Source organism: Trichosurus vulpecula, chromosome 4 (assembly GCF_011100635.1).
Source record: "Trichosurus vulpecula isolate mTriVul1 chromosome 4, mTriVul1.pri, whole genome shotgun sequence".
NCBI classification, from domain to species: Eukaryota; Metazoa; Chordata; class Mammalia; order Diprotodontia; family Phalangeridae; genus Trichosurus; species Trichosurus vulpecula.
Window position 1 is genome coordinate 156,117,189 of NC_050576.1, and position 19,665 is coordinate 156,136,853.

At 46.9% G+C, this 19,665-nt stretch overlaps 1 protein-coding gene across 2 annotated transcripts; it reads right to left on the reverse strand.

The window, feature by feature from the left end:
* Positions 1 to 3,683: 3,683 nt before the first annotated feature.
* NCSTN (nicastrin) lies at positions 3,684 to 19,649 on the reverse strand. 2 transcript variants are annotated; one of them, XM_036756200.1, is made up of 17 exons: positions 19,474 to 19,649; positions 18,240 to 18,344; positions 14,682 to 14,805; positions 14,167 to 14,285; positions 13,621 to 13,766; positions 12,115 to 12,265; positions 11,641 to 11,750; positions 11,140 to 11,292; positions 10,272 to 10,376; positions 9,979 to 10,056; positions 8,511 to 8,683; positions 7,136 to 7,238; positions 6,789 to 6,881; positions 6,316 to 6,403; positions 5,912 to 6,066; positions 5,421 to 5,633; positions 3,684 to 4,424 (listed from the first exon to the last, which is right to left on the reverse strand). In XM_036756200.1, exons 1-17 carry the CDS (start codon positions 19,556 to 19,558, stop codon positions 4,302 to 4,304), a joined length of 2,124 nt encoding a protein of 707 aa, XP_036612095.1. In that variant the 5' UTR covers positions 19,559 to 19,649; the 3' UTR covers positions 3,684 to 4,301. The 2 variants fall into 2 exon arrangements, with proteins under 2 accessions (XP_036612095.1, XP_036612096.1); XM_036756201.1 differs by having other exon boundaries at positions 4,302 to 4,424; positions 11,641 to 11,747; positions 19,474 to 19,588.
* Positions 19,650 to 19,665: the final 16 nt, after the last annotated feature.

Consider the following 19,665-nt stretch of genomic DNA (forward strand, 5'->3'; position numbering starts at 1 on the left):
GTCTCTCTATCTCTGTGTCTCTGAGAGGTGACAGCGGGTCTCCACTCACACTAACCACACAATCTGTCACTCCCTCTGCCGCCAGCCGGGCCTGAAGTACCCCCCCCCCCCACCCTAGCCCTTTTCATTGCTCAGCCCCCAAGCCCTCCCTAACCCATGGCCCTGCCTCCCCACCACCACCACCTTGCTGCCTTTGTCTCTGCAGGCAACACCCCCCACACACTAACCTCCCTCCCCCTAACTCGGAGCCCAGCTCCAATCTCATTATGGACTCCAACCTCCCCCCACAACTCCTACCCCACCCCCATCTTCTTCCCTCCCCCATCCATCTGTCTTCCCCACAGTCCCCGTCTTTGTGTCCATCCATCTGTCACCAGCAGCTCTGTGCCTGCTCCCCTCATGGCCACGCCTGGCCCCTCTCCCCTCCAGGCCCTTCTCTCCTAGCACTTATGGACTCTCTCCTCCCGCCTCTACCCTGCTCTTCTTCAGTTTCAGTTTCTCCTTTCTCCTTCAATTTGACCCCTCTCAATTCCTCCCTCAGTTTCCCTCATATATTTCTCCTCTCTCTTCCTCAGTTTCTCCCTCAGTGCTCCCCCTCCTAACAGCTTCCTGTTGCCCTACAAGCCTCATAATTACAACCACTTGCTGCATCCTGAACTCAAGATATATTCTGGGGAAAATGGGTTTGAAGGGAGAAATCAGAACCAAGTGGGTTGGGGGGCAAAGGTTGGCAGAGCTGGCCAAGTGAGTGAACAAGGACAGGATAGGGTAAGGTTAGGGGGCAGACTGAAGAGCCCTTGAGTCTCCAGCCCTTACTCCCTGAGCTCCTATTTACCTTCCAGCCAGAGCCAGGGGCTGGGTAACACTCACTTACAGTTGCATCATCTCAATGAAACTGCTTCTCTGGGAGCCTCTTGGCAGGGGCGGGGGGGGGGGGGGGGGGGTCTTCCTCAAACCACCATCATATAGTCCTGGTTCTCACTGGGTTAGAGTTCACAGGATGGGTATGGGAGTTCTGTCACTACTCAGCTTGGGAGTTAAGGAAGCAATTTCTGATCCTGGAGCTAAGGAGGGTTTCATTTAGGGCTGGGACTGGGTAGGGATGAAGGACCTAAGCACAAGATAGATGATGGGTACTGTCATAGTTGGTCTCACTTCTGACCTTGGCTAGAAAGCAGGGGCCATGAGTGGCTTCTCAAGACCACTCCACCTCCAAGATCCCACCTCCCATGGCCAATTACAACAAAATTCCTTACCCGAGTTTCTTCTATCTATTCTGTTTTCCTCCTCCCCCTTTCCCAGTTTGATGCTGAGTCAGGAACAATGGTAGCCTTAGCAGAAATCTAAGCCCCAGCTCAGCTTTGCCACATGAGACACCCTCCTCCCTGTCCAGAAAAGTTTGCAGTTCAAGGATAAAGGGTGTGAGTTATGCACATGGAAGAGGTTCATTTACTAAACCTACTTCAGTGAACAATCCCTGCTGCTTCCTCTAAAGCAGCCAGAAAGTGTTGGAACTGGAGTTAGGAGATTTGGGTTCTAATCCTGCAGTGGACACTTGACCAGCTGTGCGACAGTAAGGAATTCACAACTTTTCAGGGCCTTAAAGTTTCCTTATGCATAAAATGGGAACAGTAATGCTGACAATTAGCCATCTCACTGGGCTGTTGTAAGGAAAGCACTTTGTAAAACTTAAAGTACTATAGAAATGTGAGCGGTGATTGGGAAGCCTTCCCTGACTCTGTTAGGTACAGAACAAAGCAATCCATCCGACACTTAGCACATGCTAAATATGAGATGCAGCTCTGACACCTTGGAAAGAGCGTTGTGAATATGGATCCTCAAAGTCATGGTTTTAATGCTGTGACTTTTACAAATCACTTCATCTCTCTGGGCCTGTTAACTCATCTATAAAATAACAGGGCTGGATTATCTCTAAGAGTTCTTCCAGTTCCAATGAATCTAAAACACCACATCAATGGAGCCACGGAGTAGGGTAGAGAGACAGTGTTGGGAGCTACTGAAATAATGCTTCTCCAACTGAAAACAGCTCCCCTTAGAGTTTGGGGATAGGGTCACTGGACTTCAGATTACCCAGATGTGCAAGAGATATGAAAAGTTAGGAGCTAGACCGGTAAACTGGAGTGAAAGAGGGACTACCTGAGGAGTGGATGGGCCCACAGTTTGTCTGGGGGTTCAGGTTGGTAATGGAATTACCCAGCACCATTCCTTTGGTGGAGAAAGGAGTTGCCCTCAGCAGGTCAGGAAAGGTAAAGCCCAGAAAGGAGGGAGATCAGACGTTAGAAGACACTGGTATTAGCAAGCTGTGGAACAGAGGATTGAGGGAGGGTGAGTGATTTCCCTTCTTGGCAAGTATCTGCCCATCTCTTTCCTAGTCGGTCCACATTCTGCCCATCCAAGGAGCTGGACAAGATGACAGCTGCAGTTCCTACAAGTCAGAGCTTTTTTTGGAGGGAGAGGGGATGGTATGAGGACTAAGACCAAAATGAAAAAGATTCATTTTTTTCTTTTGATCTGAGGTAGGACTGGGAGAAAGATCTGGGAAGGTTGGAAGTGAGGGGTGAGATTTTAGAAGATCATTTGAGGGTCTATGCCCCCTCCCACCAAGGTGTGAATGAAGCTTATCCTCTCTGCTGAGGGCCCAACCCCCTTTGCTGGCACCCAACTGCTCCCTTGCTCCCTGAGGCTGCCAGCAGGATGAGGGAGCTTATTGCTCCATCCACTGGGAGACCTGTTGGCCAAGGGAGGCGCAGAACTGGCCCAGATGATGGAGGCAGCTGTGTGCATCTCCCGCCAGCACACCAAAGCTGGGGAGGGGGTGGGGGAGAACCAGCAGGATACCCAGTATTTTCCAGCCCCCAAAATATGCTCCCCCACCCTCTCCCACCCAAGGGACACGAGGTGGTGGTGATGAGTTTTCTCATCAGAGAGCACAAATAGCTTTGGGCACAGCTAATGAGTAGTTCTTAGGTTTGTGGTGAGTAAATATCCGTCTTACTCCATCATATCAGCGATGCCCACTTGACCAGTGATGTGGGAATGGATAAAGACAAGCTTCCTGATCTCTCCTTCCCTTCTTCCCTGTTGTTGTTCAGTCATGTCCCACTCTTTGTGACCCTGTGGACCACAGCACACCAATGTTGTCCGCGGGGTTTTCTGGGCAGAGATAGTATAGTAGTTCGACATTTCTTTCTCCATTGGATTAAGCCAAACAGGATGAAGTGACTTGCCCAGGGTCACTCAGTTAATAAGTATCTGAGGCCAGACTTGAACTCAGGAAGAGGAGTGTTTCTGACTCCAGGCCCAGTACTCTGTGCACAATGGTGCCATCTAGCTTCCTCCCTGAGCCAACCTCAGTCCAATGGCAGCCTCTAGAATCTTGCCCTTCCATTAGCCAAACAACCACATAGCTGAAAATGAGGCAGGGTAACCAAGAAGCAAGGGTTTTCATGAGCTTCCAAGGCACCAGGTCATGATTTCCTCCCTCTTCCCAAACTTCCATCCTTTCCATCTGTTCTTTGCTCAAAGGCCTATTCCTAGGGACTCTTCAGAGACCCAGAGAACAGGAAACAGTGGGGTCACCAACGGTCAGGAAAGTCTTAGGTTCCTTAAATCATTACCTCAACCTCACTGAAGAATGGGGCCTAAAAGAATAAGGTACAGGCTACATGGGATAATCTGTTTTAATGAAATTGACTATTTATATATGTACAAAACCACAACAAAAGATATTACAATTTAAGAAAAAAATACAATTGACCATCACCGGTCAAAGAGGGAACCCCCACCCTGTGGCACTCCAACCCCAGATTTGCCATCTAGGGGCTGGGAAGAAGTACACTGGGCATCAAGCTCAGCCCACAAAGGTTTCCTTCCATCCCAGCAGAGAACCACATAATTCAAAGCAAGAATTCCCTCCCTTCACCCCACCCCGCCTTTTATTCCTGGTAGGGGAGTGGTGGGTAAGGGAGAAGGGTGAGGACAGTAAAGGAAGGGAAGACAGGGAACAGAAAAGGAAAGTTACAGGAGACCATAACCTCCTTTTGTAATTCCAGAATGAGGGAGGGGGGGGGGAGGAGAAAAGGAAAAGGAAGAAAAGGGAGGTAATATTTGTCTGCTTGTCTGTCTCTTGTGTAGGACAGTTCCGCTCCTGCCCATCAGACTCAGTCTGACCGGGGTCAGGGGAGTTTCCAGTGTCGACCTAGTGGTTTGTGCCCTGGAAGGAGACTAGCCATCCAGGAAAGGATTTTGGGAACTGGCAGGGAAGGACTCATCTCCCATCCTTAGTAAGACACAGCTCCTGGCTCTCGAGGGGTGGTGAACAGGATATCAGCTTTGGCATTGATGAAGTAGGTTACGATGAGAGAAACAAAGAGGATGCTGAGGCCCACAATCAGGGTGACGAACTATATGGGGGAAGGTCAAGGAAACAGAAGAGACAATCAGAATTAAGTGCAGCATGAGAAAGTATGCTCTGGCTGGGAGCTAGAATACTGGAGGCTTGATCTTGGTGCAAAATCTCAAAGCACTCTATGACCAACAATCCGTGACCTCCTCAGTCTGGTACTTATAAAATGGGATGGATTCATGCTTGCATTTCACTCTAATCTCAACTAGATTATTACCTACTGAAGCAGAGACACGGTTTATGCCACTTTGCAAATACTGAATAATTAACAGATCTCAAGGACCAGAGATGAGACATCACAGGATCACAGACTTAGAGCTGGAAGGAGGCTCAGTTTAGAGCAAGGGTTCTTAACCTGGGGTTTGTGAATTTGCTTTTTAAAAATATTTTAATAACGTATTTCAATATAATTGGTTTCCTTTGTAATCCTATGTATGTCATACATTTAAAAACATTATTCTGGGCTTCACCACACTGCCCCAAGGGGACCACGACAGAAAAACAGTTATGAACTCCCAGCTCAGAGACATCCTAGTCCAATTTTCTCATTTTCCAGAGGAGAGAACTGGGGCCGAGATATACAGTGATCTGTCCAAGGTCACAGGAATGAGTGATAAATCAGAGACTTCAGCCCAAGTCCTCTGGCTCCAGGCCCAGTGTTCTTTCCACATCACAATCCACTCTGTCAATCTTTCAGGACAAAGATGTCTCAGACTCCAAGGTTCACCAGCATTATCTCTAGAGAGTCTCACTATGGAGGCAAACTGGTGTATGCATGAGAATGAAAATTCTTTCCCAAATGGACAAGGGGGCCACGGATAGAGATGGAAGAAGAAACAGTGACCCTAACCACTGTTAAGGAGGCAGGCAACCCATTATCCTCCACATTGGTACTCTGCCTCCCAAAAGGAAACTGACGACTCATCTCTCTCCTCCTACCTGCCCCGACCCTCTTGTATTCCTGAATCCCCAGCCCAAGACCTCAGGTTCTTACCTCAAGTTCTTTGCTAGCTACAAGAAAAATGCGGGCACGGATGTCTTTCCAGCGGCTTTCTGTCCAGGTGGAGTATTCAGAGGATCCCCACTGCTGCAGCTCAAAGGCAGGAGACACAGCCTTGGCCAGTCGTGCTGTGGAGCGCACACACTGGGGGAGCCTGCCTGTCCCACTGGGGTCCTCAGGGCCTTGTACCCATGCGTATTCATACAGCTACATACAGAACAAGATTCCACACATGAATGCCTCATGCCCTTTGACCCTCGCATCAAACTTTCCCCTCTGAATGGCCAATACCCTAGATATCCCCATGCTACCGCCGCCCCCGCCCCCAAACCACCACTCCAATCCAATTTGGGAGTTGTTTGATGTCTATATCATTCCCTCTGACAACCCAAATTCAATCCCCTTGGTCCTGTACTGGAAGTAGAGGTCCATCTCTGACAAGAGAAAGGCCTTCATAGCATCCCTCTACCCCCATTTCCACTCACATCCTTGTTTGCATCTTGGGCCTTCTTTGGGTCTTGGCACTGCTCCCGGGTAAGATTGACCACAGTGCCAGTCAAGTTTGCCAGCACATACTGCACCACATAGGTGGTGTTGACGGGGCTGGAGACAGCAATATAATGCTGAAGGGGCCCATCTCCTGATTGGGAGGGTAAGAACCAGGGAAGGGAAGGTTTGGGTGGGGATATAAGGAAGAGGTAAGAATGGATACAGGCCAGAAAAAATTCAAATGAACAGACAGGAGAAAGAAAGGGTTGGGGAAGAGCAAAGGAAAACAACAGTAGAAAGGGAAGAAAAATGGAGTCAAGACTAAAGCAATTAAATTAACCCCACCTCCCTATCTCTGCTTTCTTTGCTCAAAAATCTCATCCTTGCCTCCACCGCTTACCCAAGAAGACCTTCAGGTCCTGCCTGATAACTGACTGGAACCATGAGTTGTTGGCTTTAACCAGGAACCCATAGAGCAAGCGAGAGACCTAGGATTAAGGAAGAGAGAGGGTCCTGTCAGCTAAATTCCAGAGATGAGTGTGGGCAAGGAAGCGGAAAATCAGAAAACCTATCACTGAGTCCACAGAAATGAGGACAGGAAGAAGCCTGGTCAGATGGATTCTAGAACTAAGAAGGCTGTATCTGGCTGGCACATAAGAAATGGGAGTGAGATTTTTATGGATGTTCCCTAAGTAAATGTGTCATGAGTCCTCACTGGCAGAAGCCAGACCATCTGAATCCAGAGACTCTGGGGGGACATGCAGGGGGTGGTGAGGGACAGGGGGCAGCCTGCTGTGTAAACACACAGAGACAGAAGGGAGGGGTAGGAGAGCCCTGGGACCTTGCCAGGACTAGAGCCCCATCTGCTCTTACCGTTATTGGATCGGCCTCAACAGCGGTGTGGTTGGTTCCCCCTGCTAGCTGGTATAGTGCACGTCCCAGCACTGTGGCCACAGATGCCAAGGACTAGGGGAGGATGAGAAGAGAAATGGAATGACCCATCTCAAGCAAAACTTACGTTTTCTCTCTTCCCTTCCCTACCCATACCCCAAGCACTGAAATCTTAACCCACCTTCAACCTAAACCTCTGTATTCTCTCCCACTATGACCAACAGGCTTATTCCAGCAGTGGAGCTCTTCCTCCCCTTATCTACAGACATATCAGGTTCTCAATGCTCACCAAAATGTCATCTGACATGCCCACCTTGGAGCTGAGTTACCTTGGCTATGTCAGTCACAAAGTCCATGGCTTCATCAGGAGTCAGGGTTGCAGGATACTTCAGACCAATGTTTTCTGCAGTGTCATAGATGCTCTGGTAATAGCTGTTAGGAAGGGGCAGTCTGAATTTGGGTAGCCTTTGGACAAAGCCAAGCCCTTGTTCCGCAACTCCCCCTTGACTCTAAGGCTCGATATTTCACTTTTCGTTCCCCTGGGGGGAGATATACTGACAAACAAGGATAGTCTGCTGAACAGAGGGAGAAGAGATAATAGGCTAATAGCACAGCAAAAGGAGTTTTAGTGAAACAGAAAGGATTTCCTGACAGTGACAGCTGGAAGATTTGGGAATGGGAAAACAAAGGCACAGTTTGGAAGATGGACAAGACCCCTGCCAACCTGAGGAATCTAGAATTATTACAATGCTATAGGAGCATGTAGTTATAATCATATGAACTTCTAGTATGTGAGGGGCCTCTCGCCTTCACCATTAGTAAAAGCCCTAGTCTATCCACAGAATTAAATTTGCTTGACAAACACACTCAAAATATGTGTCAATCCAGATAAGCTCCCAAGAGTGAACAGGGGTCACGGAAGTGAGGAAGGAAATTCATTCTTTACCAACCCTGACCCTGAGTAAGTGGATAAAGGACTCCTGGCTAGGCTGGGCTCTCCATCTTACAGGGCTCTGGGCCCAACTTACTTCCCTTTGCCTCAAGACTCAATTTGACCTGTTGTACAGAGTTTAGGGAGAGATTCAAAGTTTAGAGAAAAAGTCTATCTCCATAGGCTTCATGCCTAGCAAGTGGTAGCTCCATTTGCAGCCAGGTGTTGCAGTGGATAACGCATTATCATCATTATTATTATTAATGGGGAGCAAGGGAGTGCTGTGAGGAAGCCAAATAAAGTTCCCTGGTCATGGCAACTACCCCTGCTTCCCACTCAGTTGTGAGGGACTCTTTCCCAACCACAGCACCACTCAAGACTGCCCCCAATTACTGTCCCTCTCCCCCATATCACTCCACTGTGCTCCTGCTTGGGCTGCTGCCCTCTACCGGTGGGCTTAGGGAACACAGATCTTTAGAGAGCCTGGTTGAAATAATGCCTTATGGAGCAGGAATATGCAGCTAAAGAAGACCAGGAGGGTTAGCATGATTACTAGAGGAAAGTGCCTGAAAGGAGAATTTTGCAACTCATCTGCTGGGGATCCTGAGTCAACCTAATTAAACATGGGGTTTTTAGAGGGCCACATCAAAGAACAGCATGTAATTTCTCTCAAGCACAAAGAGGGCCAAATTCTCTTCCCTCTTTGTTGGGCCCCTGCGTTCAGAGCACTTTTCTGAGGTATGTGGAGAACAGGGCAAGGGGGCACTGGTTACCTGTTATAAAAGGAGAAAGGGTGGTCAGTAAGCACAACACCAGAGATGTTTTGGCTACGGAGAAACCTCTGAAAGGAGGATGGCGGAAGAGAATTTTGTGGGTTCGCCTCCTTCATTGTCACATTAGGGACACCAGTGCTGCTATTCTTCAGTATGGTCAGGAGATTCTGGACCTGGAGAGTGGGAAGTAAGAGGAAGGAGAGAAGGGGGGAGAGACAGGTTGGTAGGAATCATGGAATCTGAGCAATGGAAAAGATTTCTGAAGCCATCTAGTCTAACCCATACCTGAGCAGGAAGAGAGAGAAAGGAAAAGCAGGACCTCCTGAAAATTTCTTTAACTGTCCACATGGCATAGGCTTGGACAGCCTGAACCTTGCTGCAATAGTCAATCTGCCCAGACCTGATGGTAGGTTCAGTCAGGGACATTCTAGAGCTGAACTCCACTAGCCTCCTGGGGCCAAGGCACTCTGAGTTTCTTTCCATTTTACAGGGAAGGAAACTGAGATGCAGAAAGAAGAATAAAAGTTTCTGAGCCAGAGGCAGAGAGCCAAGAATGAAACCCAAGCATATTTGCTTCTAGTCCAGGGTTTCCCCCTCCCCCACCCTTATCATCATCATCTTCATCACCACCATCATCATCATCATTTTTTGAGCACTTGTTTAAGTATTTAAGTACTACACTAATTCCCGGGAACCCAAAGACTCAATCCTCACCCTGAAAGGCCTAATTATTAGTCTGGAAAACAGGACACAAACATAAAAATTTAAACACAAGGAAGCATGTGCTGAATGACAAATGAGAAGCAAAGGCAATAAGTAGGAATTCCAAAGAAGGTCTGGCCAACAACTGGGTCAGTCATGAAAAATCCCAAAGCAATGGAATCTGAAGGAAAGCTAAGACTCACATAAACTGAGAGGAATAGGGAGGCAATTCCAAGCAGGATAAATAGCCTACACCTAGCCTTGCTCCAAGTTTGAGAAAAGGGAGTTTTCTGGGTTGGACACTTGAGACAATAATAAGAGAATGAAATGAACAGCTCGTCACAAAGGCAGGCGGGCAGGCAGGCAGCTCCGTCCTCTTCTCCCAGGTAGCCCCATACTATGTAAACACATTAACTAGTCTCCCCAAAGGCTGACATTAGCAGGTAAGCCTCTATTGTGTGCCAGGCATTGTGCTAGGATAGAAATACAATGAATGAAATAAACTCTAATCACAGGAAGCTTATATGGTAAGAGGAGACAAAAATACATATATACATACATATAGCATAAATGTTAAGTAAAAAATATATATATACAAAGGAGTTAAAGACAAGATAGTTTGGGAGGGAGGGCACCAGCAACTGGGGGAGATCAGGAAAGGCTTCATGAAGAAGATGGTAGTCATCATCTTCTCAACCTATGGCTCTGGGGGTAGGTGGCTGTTGCACCTTAAGCTGTGTCAGCATGGAATGGAAGATGAGGTTACCTCGGTAGAAATGGATTCATCTCTCTGAGACATGGGGTCTGTATGCATCCACAAGTCTGAAGAATTCTTCAAGGCTACCTATGGGCAAAGAATAGCAGTGAGTAGCACAACTGAGTCCTCCTAGTTCAGGACCTCTGTCCAGGGGAGAAGAGATGGGAGCCAGGTTATGAGACCTGAAGAAGAATTCAAGAAATAAAGGAACACAGGGAAGAGACAATTCTTGAGGGAGACAGGAGGTGGAAGAGCATATCAAGCAAAGAGAAGAACAGGAATGGGTGAGAAAGGCAACACACCTGTCCAAGTTCCACAAATGAGTGTATGTTCTCCAGCTGGACAGGAAACTTGCCCTTTTCCATGTCAAACACCATCCGTGAGCTACCAATGTAATCAAAAGTCTCCTGTGGGGTAGAGGTAGAAGGGGATGAGACAGGGCAGCCACAGGGAGGACAAATGGTCACAGCCCCAGTTTGCTCCTCAAGCCACGGGCTCAGCTGCTCCCGCATCAGCCCTGTCGGGGGAAGTGGGGCCCTCACTGGGATGGGTCCCAGGCAAGACCTAGAACAAGAGGAAGCCCAGTGAAGGGAAGGCAGCCATGAGGCAGACACAAGGGAGCCCTTAGGAGCCGGGAAGTGCCTGCTTCTTCTCCCCCATTCTCCTTGTTACCTCTGCTCCAGATTTTGCTGCCAGCACACTCCAGAGCCAGGCTAAAGCACCAGCAGTGAAAGCAACCTTAGGGCCAGTAAGGAGGAGGAGCCAGCAAAGAAACTGATGGGGAGAGATGGGGAGCAATACCCTAACCTCCAACTTGCAAAATTCAGCAAGGACTCCCAATGCAAAGTCCCAAACCACCTAACAGTAGGGCTGGAAGGTTGGGGAAGAGGGTCAGGGAAGAGGGGCAGAGGCAAGGTAAAGAAGAGATGAAGCCATTCAAATACAAAAAGAGTGCACCAAGTTCCCAAGGGGCTCCCGAGCTGATCTGACCTGTGGGTGGGCACACACCAACTCTAGAAGGGACTAACACAAGTAGTCACGAACTGCTTTAGGCCTCAGCAATTGCGGGATGACTGACATCCGAATACAGGTGCAGGGCTCTTACCCCCTCACCAGTCCAAAACCCAAGAGTCTTAGAACACGAACTATTCTACCAGTCAGAGCCCTCACCCCTTGGAAGAAGACAAACATAACATTCCGGGGCAGAGATGCCACATCTGGTGCTTTCTGCAGAGCTTCAGCCACAGCCAGCTGGGTGATGAAGGAACCAACAGCACTCTCAGCCCCAGGAGCCACATTCCAGAAGAATGAGCGGCTGTCCAACTAGACAGAGCGTAAAGAAGAGAGAAGAAAAGCTGTTAACAGCACACCTTCCCCAAACTCTGAAAACCCCCATTCGGGGCCCATGAGCCCTGTCCTCTACTCAAGAGGACACATATCCTTTGCGCCAAGAATAAAACCAATAGTTCTACTGAATGGCTCCATGCTCTGAGCAGCGTACTGCCTCTCTTGAATGATCTACCTCACCTAGGTCCCTAGTGGAACTCCCTTGTGCTAGTAAGACCTGATATTCTTGAAGAAAGTCTGCACCATGCCAAGCAACTCCATCTTTTACTCCAACGGATAGAGCTTACCCTCCCCACTCACAATGGCTTCTAGACCAGCACCTACCCTGGTGGCGGCGATGATCACCTTGTCTCCAGGTTCTAACTTCCCAGATGCATTCAAAGGGTTCAGTGTGTTCCACACATTGTAGTCAGCCAGGGGGTCACAGACAACTTCTGGAGGGGACAGAGATTATCTGGGATGGGGAGGTGGGGCACAAAGGAAACAGGGAAGGCTCCTTTGACCAGATCTTCCATCTCTTCCATGTCTTTTTCTCTGCTACACTCCACCCCCTACTTTCTTACCACCATCATAAGTATAAAACATGCAAAGGAGTTTTGGAATTACTGATATTGATTACATCTGATATTGATACTGATATTGGTCAGAGCTGCTGGGCTCTGTACCATTTTACTATCTGAGTAAAGTCTTCCAGTGATGCTTTTACCAGCTACAGTTATTATCTTTTCAACCACTCCTGTATGCCCAGTGCCATCTGCTCTGAGTAACCCCAGTCCTGCCCCTGGGCCCCAGACCCACCTGGGTTGATGCTGAATGTGCTCTGGATAGCACTACGTCGCATGCAGGTGACTGTGCTGGTGACGGCATGCATGTGTGAGAAAAGCTGCATTGCACACAGTGGGTAGGCTGGGGCAGATCCATTCACCCCCCGGTTGTGGTCCCAATAGCACTGGAGGAAAGAGAATCATTGCAATAAAGGGTCAGAGCTCGTTAGCTGTTCCAGAGATCTCCTCCTCTGTCTCACATGAAAAGTACTGTTTAGAAAAAGGTCTCCAAGATGCTGTTTGTCCTTTGTTTTCAAAGAGGACCAATGACTCACTGGGCAATATCTTGACTTGTACATGGATTGGATTTAAGGAAGGCAGACTTGCACAAAGTCATCGGCCTCATTCTCTCCTCCAGAATCACCAAAATTCAGCGGCAAGACAAAAGTCAAGACAGCTGTGATGGCCCAGGATGCAGTGGAGGACCTTGGTGTCTTCAATGTTTGACCAATCTGTAAGCGCTCCACAGCACTAGCTTCAGCAACCTTCAAGGCCACTGGAACAAACTGTTCTCATCCACCCATTCCGCCAGGGAAAGTTTTCACATGGTTGGGATAGACATCCCCCTACCTCACTGACAAGCCTTTGGGTTTGAGGCCTATCAGTTGCCCTCAACCTGGTTTAGCCATCTGTCAGGGCGATATCATCTGCCCAGGGTCACCCAGGTCCTAAGGGTCCTCGTGACTCTGGGCCTTCTGTCCCCTTGGCCACCCACCGGCTTGATCTCACACTACATACTACAGAGCAGTCATCATTCACATGATTTGGTACCGGTGAGGAGATAAGCTGGTCAGTGCAGCAGAGCACATTTTGGGGTCTGCTTTCGGAACAACAATATACAGAAGCAAAGAATGGTATCCCAGGGTTTGCTAAAGCCAAACATCTCAGCAAGAAATTACCTCTCAGATCTATGTACAGAAGAGCTAATGACCAAAGGAGATCGAGAGCTTCCCACGAGCTGTAGCATGCACAGTGGGCACATGCTGAGACGCTAGCCTGGGCCAGGAAGCCTTGTCATCATTGCTGCCAGGTGCCAGAGGCTATCGGTTTGATCTCACTGGACTCACATGACAGAAATCCTTCCACTTCAGTTTTCTCAGCTTAGCTCAGAGACCCCTCCTTTACTACTTCCCATTGAGTTTTTTATACCTAGGAATCTGCCCCCAACTCCTGTCCAACATTAAGAAGACAGCAGGGATCATCTGGAGCAGAAGAAGTCAGAAAAATGAGCATACACTTTTAGGGTCTCTGTGGGAGCATTCAATAGCACAGAAGATTCAAAAATTCAACATACATTTACTGAGCATCCATAGTGTGCAAAGGATTGTGCTAGGCATGAAGACAAGTAAGTTTATATAAGACACAGTCACCCACAAATGGAAGAACATTTATGTTCTCTGTATATTCCATTCTTAGGTCAACCCAAAATGCAAGAGGGGAAGGGAGAAGGGACAGGAAAAGAGACAGGACACATTGGTACCTGCTTGATAACCTGCGTTTCATTCTCATCTTCTAGCAGAAAGATGGGGAAGTCAAAATCTTCATAGGCTAATCCATTGCCTTCTGGGTTCCACTTCAGCTGTTTGCAGTGGGCATATTCTGACCCATAAGAGTTAGAGTAGATACCTGGAAGGAAGAGGAACCCATTACGGGGGTGTGTGTGACATGTGATACAACATGAATGGATCCTGAAAGTCTAGTGTTCATGGGAATAGGCATAGAGGAACTGTGATACCAGGCAGACCCAAGCTATCCAGCTTGAAATCTGTGTGTCTTGGGAATGGGATGGAAGGTTGAAGATGAAGCAACACTGGCTTCTACAGAGTAGCTAGTCAGTCATTTAGGTGAACACACACAGACAAATCTAGTGTACCGCATTTGTCAAAATAGGCCATAATCATATATAACACACAGACATTTACATGCGTTCACTTTAATGATCCTCTTGGGGGCAACAATTGACCTCGTTAATGGCACTCAAACAATAAGCCACGGGTGATAGTTCCTGGCTCTTTGGGGCTCTTACCAAACCCATCATTAGGGCATTCAACGCTGGGAGAGAAACCATCTACAGGGCTGGGTTTGGCAAGAGCCACAGCAAGACCAGAGATTCGCTGGGTCCCCTTCAGCTTCTCCATTAGCTTCCTAGAACAAGAAGAAATACTGGAATTAGGGAGGAGGAAAGAAAAAAGTGTCAGGCAATCCAACACCCTTGCTTCTCTCCCCACAGGAAGGGAAAAATATCTGACTGTAGAGTATCCTCATTCAGCTCTATTGTAGGATTCCTGACTCTAACCCTAATCCCAGCTTCTCCAGACTCCAGATAATGCCGGCTGCTATCCCTCTACCTAAACAGTACCTAGCCAGATGATAGATCTAGTTTCAGGATCATTGAAAATATTCTCTTTAAATCTGTATCATTTTCCAAAAGGAGCCAATATAAGGAAAGTCAAGGGTAGGGCCCATCTTTTGAAGCTGGGAAGAGGCTCCTATTCTCCTCTAGTTGCTCACCTTTTCCAGGCATACACACCCAGACCTCACCTGGTAAAAAGTTTGCCTTCCAGCAGGACCATGTAGGGTGGGTTAGGGCCATCAGTTAGGACCCACTTCAGGTCGTCCTCCTCTTCCACTACGTGGATCACTCCTGTGTCCCCACTAATGGAAGCTGCAGCAAACAGATGGAACAAAGTAAAGACCCTGGAATTTATTCTATTGATCCTATTTCACTAGGCCAGCATGCACTGAAACTCTCACATTTATAAGGAAACAGAACCACACAGGACAAAACCAAGTTCTCATGCAGCTTCATACATTGCTAGCTTCTCTCTCGTGGAACCTAAGTTGAGGACCCTGAAAAAAGAACAGCTGGACATAGAGGAAAGGCATTGCTTGGTAAATAATGGGCAAAAGTGACAAACACTTGGAAAAAACTCCGAGTTTGAAACAACTTTTACAAAAATTTGAAGAACACTATAGACGAGAGAAGTCAAACTTGGGCCCCATTTGGCCTGCAAAACCAGGGCGTGCTGCAGAACAGGTTTAAACGTACGGGACATGTTTAACAAAATAAATAAAAATACAATACAACACAGATAATGTTAATTTGTTGTTTTCTAAGTCAATATGTAAGCTATCTAGTTGAGTTTGACCTGTAGACCTCTCTAACTTCCACTTTGATGAGACCTGGAGAAAAGAAAAATGGTGGGAAACCTAGATTCTAGTCTGGGGAGCATCCCTGGTTCATTGTATGACCTTAAACAAGTTGCTTAACCTCTCTGGACAAAAATGGCAATCAGCTGAACTGCTCCCTAACCATCTCTCCATGTAGAGACAGACTGTATGAAAAAGAAACCTGTACAACAAACCTGTGAGCTCCCTAGGGAAAGGAGTCCAATAAACATAGGATATTGTTATCAGTAAACCAATACTGTGTCTCACTATCACCCCAGAGGATTATCACGTTAGCAACCCCAATTAGAAAGGGTATAGCCTCGTTCAGAGGTGGCTGAACTTGAAGACGGAGACTTTGACCTAGCCTGACTGAAAAGGAAACAGGTTTTAATGAGGACATAGCCCGAGTCTTACTCCTCCTCCTTCCAGCACTCAGCTTTGTTTATAAGACCATGCTTTCTATGAGGCTGTAACAAACATAGGCAGCATGATGGATGAGTCACTGCCAAAATAGGTTTAACGGACTAGCACTGTCAGGACCTGGCTCCAGGAGAGTGGGGTTCAAGACTCTATACTTAGGATTGGAACTAAAACTGTGGTTAGAAACTATAACAGATCCACCATCCCTCAACTCCATGTTGGATCTAGCTTAAAGATTATTTTCAGCAATAATCCTATAACTTAAGGGGCTGTTTGGGACTAGCCAACCCGCCCAGGAACTAGCTATTGCAGTTATGCAACAAAACATCTACTAGTTGACTAAAGACAGGGCAGGCTGACAATGGGGAGACAACACACTACTAATTCAGGCCTCTCAGAAGAATTCTGCCCATTTGAACAGTTCCCTTCATCAACCAGTGACATGGTATCCTAACTGTCCCAGATGCTTTCTTCCACAGCAAAAAGCTGCTGAAACCAAAATACTTATTCAACTATAATCTACAAACACTAAGCTTACATTTATGAGTTTAAAGTAATACTCTCACTGAACCTCAGATCCTCCACTGAAAGAAAGAAAATAAAGAAAGAAGGAACATTTCCTTCATTTTTTATGGAAAGAATAGAACCCAAGTCTCAGAGAAGTGAAATAATTTGTTCAAGATCACACAGTATATCAGAAAGAGTTCCTACTAGACTTTCTGTTCTAGAACCCACCATTAAAAGTCTAACTTCCTATTTCAAGAGGAAATGTGATGTGCAGGCACAGGTACTGCTAATGGCGTAAGAATCAAATTATGGACCACCAACCATGGGGAGTCAATCACCCCATTCTCTCCTTTGTCATGTTCTTTTAAATGGAGCTTCTTAGCGCCACTTCATAATTGACCTCATCTTCTCTGAATGTTACTCCCATGAATGACAATTAATTAGCATTCTCAGAAATTCTTTCTTTTCAAAGAACTCACTGCTTCTCAGAAGACCACCTCAGACTATAAGACTATCACTGTACAACAGACAAGCAGTCAAAAGATCACAGATCTAGACCTGAAAGGAAATTCAGAGACCATCTAGATAGAGCATTTTTTAAGTGCTAACTATGTGCCAGGTACTTTGTAAGACCTGAAACATAAATATAAGCAAGCAAGAACGTAACTGTAATGAAGAAGCTTCCATTTTTGTCCCAACTCATTTTACAAATGAGGAAATTGAGACTCGGGCAGGTTAAGTGACTTGTTCAAAATCAAAAACGGAGCAAACATCAGAGATGGGATCTGAACCCAGGTCTTCTACTCTGAGCCAGTGCTCTTTCTATTGGACCACACTTGTACACGGCAGACACCAACTGTTTTCAAAAGAAGAAATACAAGCTACTTATCACCACTCAGAAATGTACAAGGTCACTGATAATCAGAAACAAAGGGAAATTAGGATAATCCTTAAGCACTACCTCACAAGCACCAAGTGGCAAGGATGTTAAAAGAGGAGAAAACTCATCACTGGAAGAGTTATAGGAAGAAAGGCATGATAATTCACTGATAGTAGAGTTACAGCTTGGTTCAACCATTCTAGAAAAGTTTAGAACTACATAAGAAGTTATTGAATTGTTTATTCCCTTTGACTCAGAGCTTTAGTTGGGCTTATCTCTCAAGGAGCTTACTGACAGCAAGAAAAGACCTGTGTGTGTGTGTGTGTGTGTGTGTGTATATATATATATATATATATATATATACACACATACACACACATACATACATATATATATTTTAATTCACAAAATCATTTGTAGTAACAGAAAGCTAGAAACAAAATATATGCCCAACAACCACAGAAGTAGGTGAATAAATTATATATGAATTTAATGTTACTGAGCCTTAAAGAACGACAAATATGAAGAATTATTCAGAGAAATGTGGGAAGACTTATATGAAGTAAATCGGAAGTAAAAGAAAAGTAGATATCAATATACAGATATAGAAGGACAAAAAAGATATCAACATGTAGATATAGATTATCTGTTTATATACAGTGAAAACAATGTCATTAATATCAGTTTAGAGAGGTAACAAAAGACTGGTCGAAAACAGTGATCATCCATACTACACAAAGTTAAGACAGTTCTCTCCATTTTTTAAAAAAAATCAATAACCTGGGGGGGGGATGTACTTTGTAGAGGGTTTTATTTAGCTGTCTGTTGGGAAGGAGTTGCTGGGTCAAAACAAGATGTATGGAGTCAGAAGGATCTGGGTTCAAATCTGACCTTCAGCAAGTCACTTAACCCCAACTGCCTCCAAAAAACCAACCAAACAAAAAAATGTTTCAGTAAATTTACTTTTTGAAAAGATCAATGTAACAGTCTGATATGATATCACTGGTTTCCCTTTTTCCCTGTTCTGACTTCTGTTTCCCCGCTACCTGCAATCAACATGCAGTGTACCTCATACAGGCTCTGGAATACTGGGAACACTAAAGCATGAATTTCCAACTTACACTGGCAGCCAATCTGGTGAGTGGCATTGAGCAGGCGGACACAGGGAGCTGTTCTGTTCAAGGGGATGTAGATCTTCCTCTCCACTGAATTTGCTTGGCACAAACCTGAAGGGAAAGCAACAGGTGGAAGAAAGAAGTTTTAAAAAAAGGGGGGGGGGGGCACAGTTCCCTCTTTCATCTTCTCAGCAAGGAGGCGTCAAGAGGCCACCATATGTCAGTGGCAAAAATCCTGGGTTGGGAAACTGAAGTTCTAGTTTTAGCAGCGTCCTCAACCCGTCTATCTCCTTACATTAACCAAATCACTCAGCTACTCTGGGCTGTTTTATCAACTCTGTAAAATGAACATAATGCATATTATATACTCCTTCGACATTTCCATTAGGGCATAGGAAGGTGCGTGCTCCTCCCACCCCTCCCCCCAAAAACCACTAGAGAAACTCAAAAATATTATTACAAACCACGGTAGGGCAATCCTACCAGTTCCAAGATAAGAGAAAATGTGGTCAAAGGAAGCCCTATGTGTGGATTACTGATTAATTTTAAAAAGAGCACGAGTCTTTCTCTGTATTCGCGAGAGAGGAGGTAGACATGGAGGAAACCCGATCTACACACTGAACTCTTACAACTACACCCAATACAGTCGTGGGAGGGAGAGTGGAAAGGTTTCTCCTTCCCTCGCGATCCTGAAGGACAAGAGCTACCAACATGGGGGCTGGTGAAGGGAGGGAGGAGAGCACCCCATAAGATGCACACGAAAAAGCAAATCTCGGTCAGCAAACACCTGCTGCAGCCCCACCCCGCCCGCCCCAAAGCTTCAGGCTACTGGAAGCACTGCCTCGTAGTTCTGAATAGCCAAGGGGTGCAGGAGTCTGTCTCAATCTACTTGGTAGAGAGGGGAAACTGAGGTACAGGGATGGGAACGAGCCTAATCCCCGAAATCAACAAGAGGCGAGACGCCATGTGCCTCTGAGAAGCCCACGTAGAAGGCGGTGGCCACAGACTGCAGCCCCTCCGGGCTGGGGGCGGGACGCTGGGAGAGCTCCCGGCGGCCGGGATGGGGGCTTTAAATCCTGGAGGAGCGCGGAACTTGTGTCGGGGGAACGCAGAGTAGGGGGGGTTTAGGAGTCGGCGGGACAGAGGACCCAAGAGCAGACAAGGGCGCCCGGGCGGTTTCGGAGTAATAGAAGTTCTTGCAAAGAGGACCTCGAGGCTCTGGGGGGTGGGGAGGGCTCACCTGCCAGCAGAGGAACGAAGCAAAGGAGGAGGCAGGCTCGCCGGCCCCCGGAGGCGGCTCCTCCGCCACCCCCAGCAGTGGCCATCTTGCCTCTCCGGGCCGCTTCCGCCTCCTGACCCCCTCCAGCCTGACAGAGGCCTCTCTAGGCCGCTCCACTGCCAGTCTCTGTGGCCTTCACAGGCGGAAGTACGT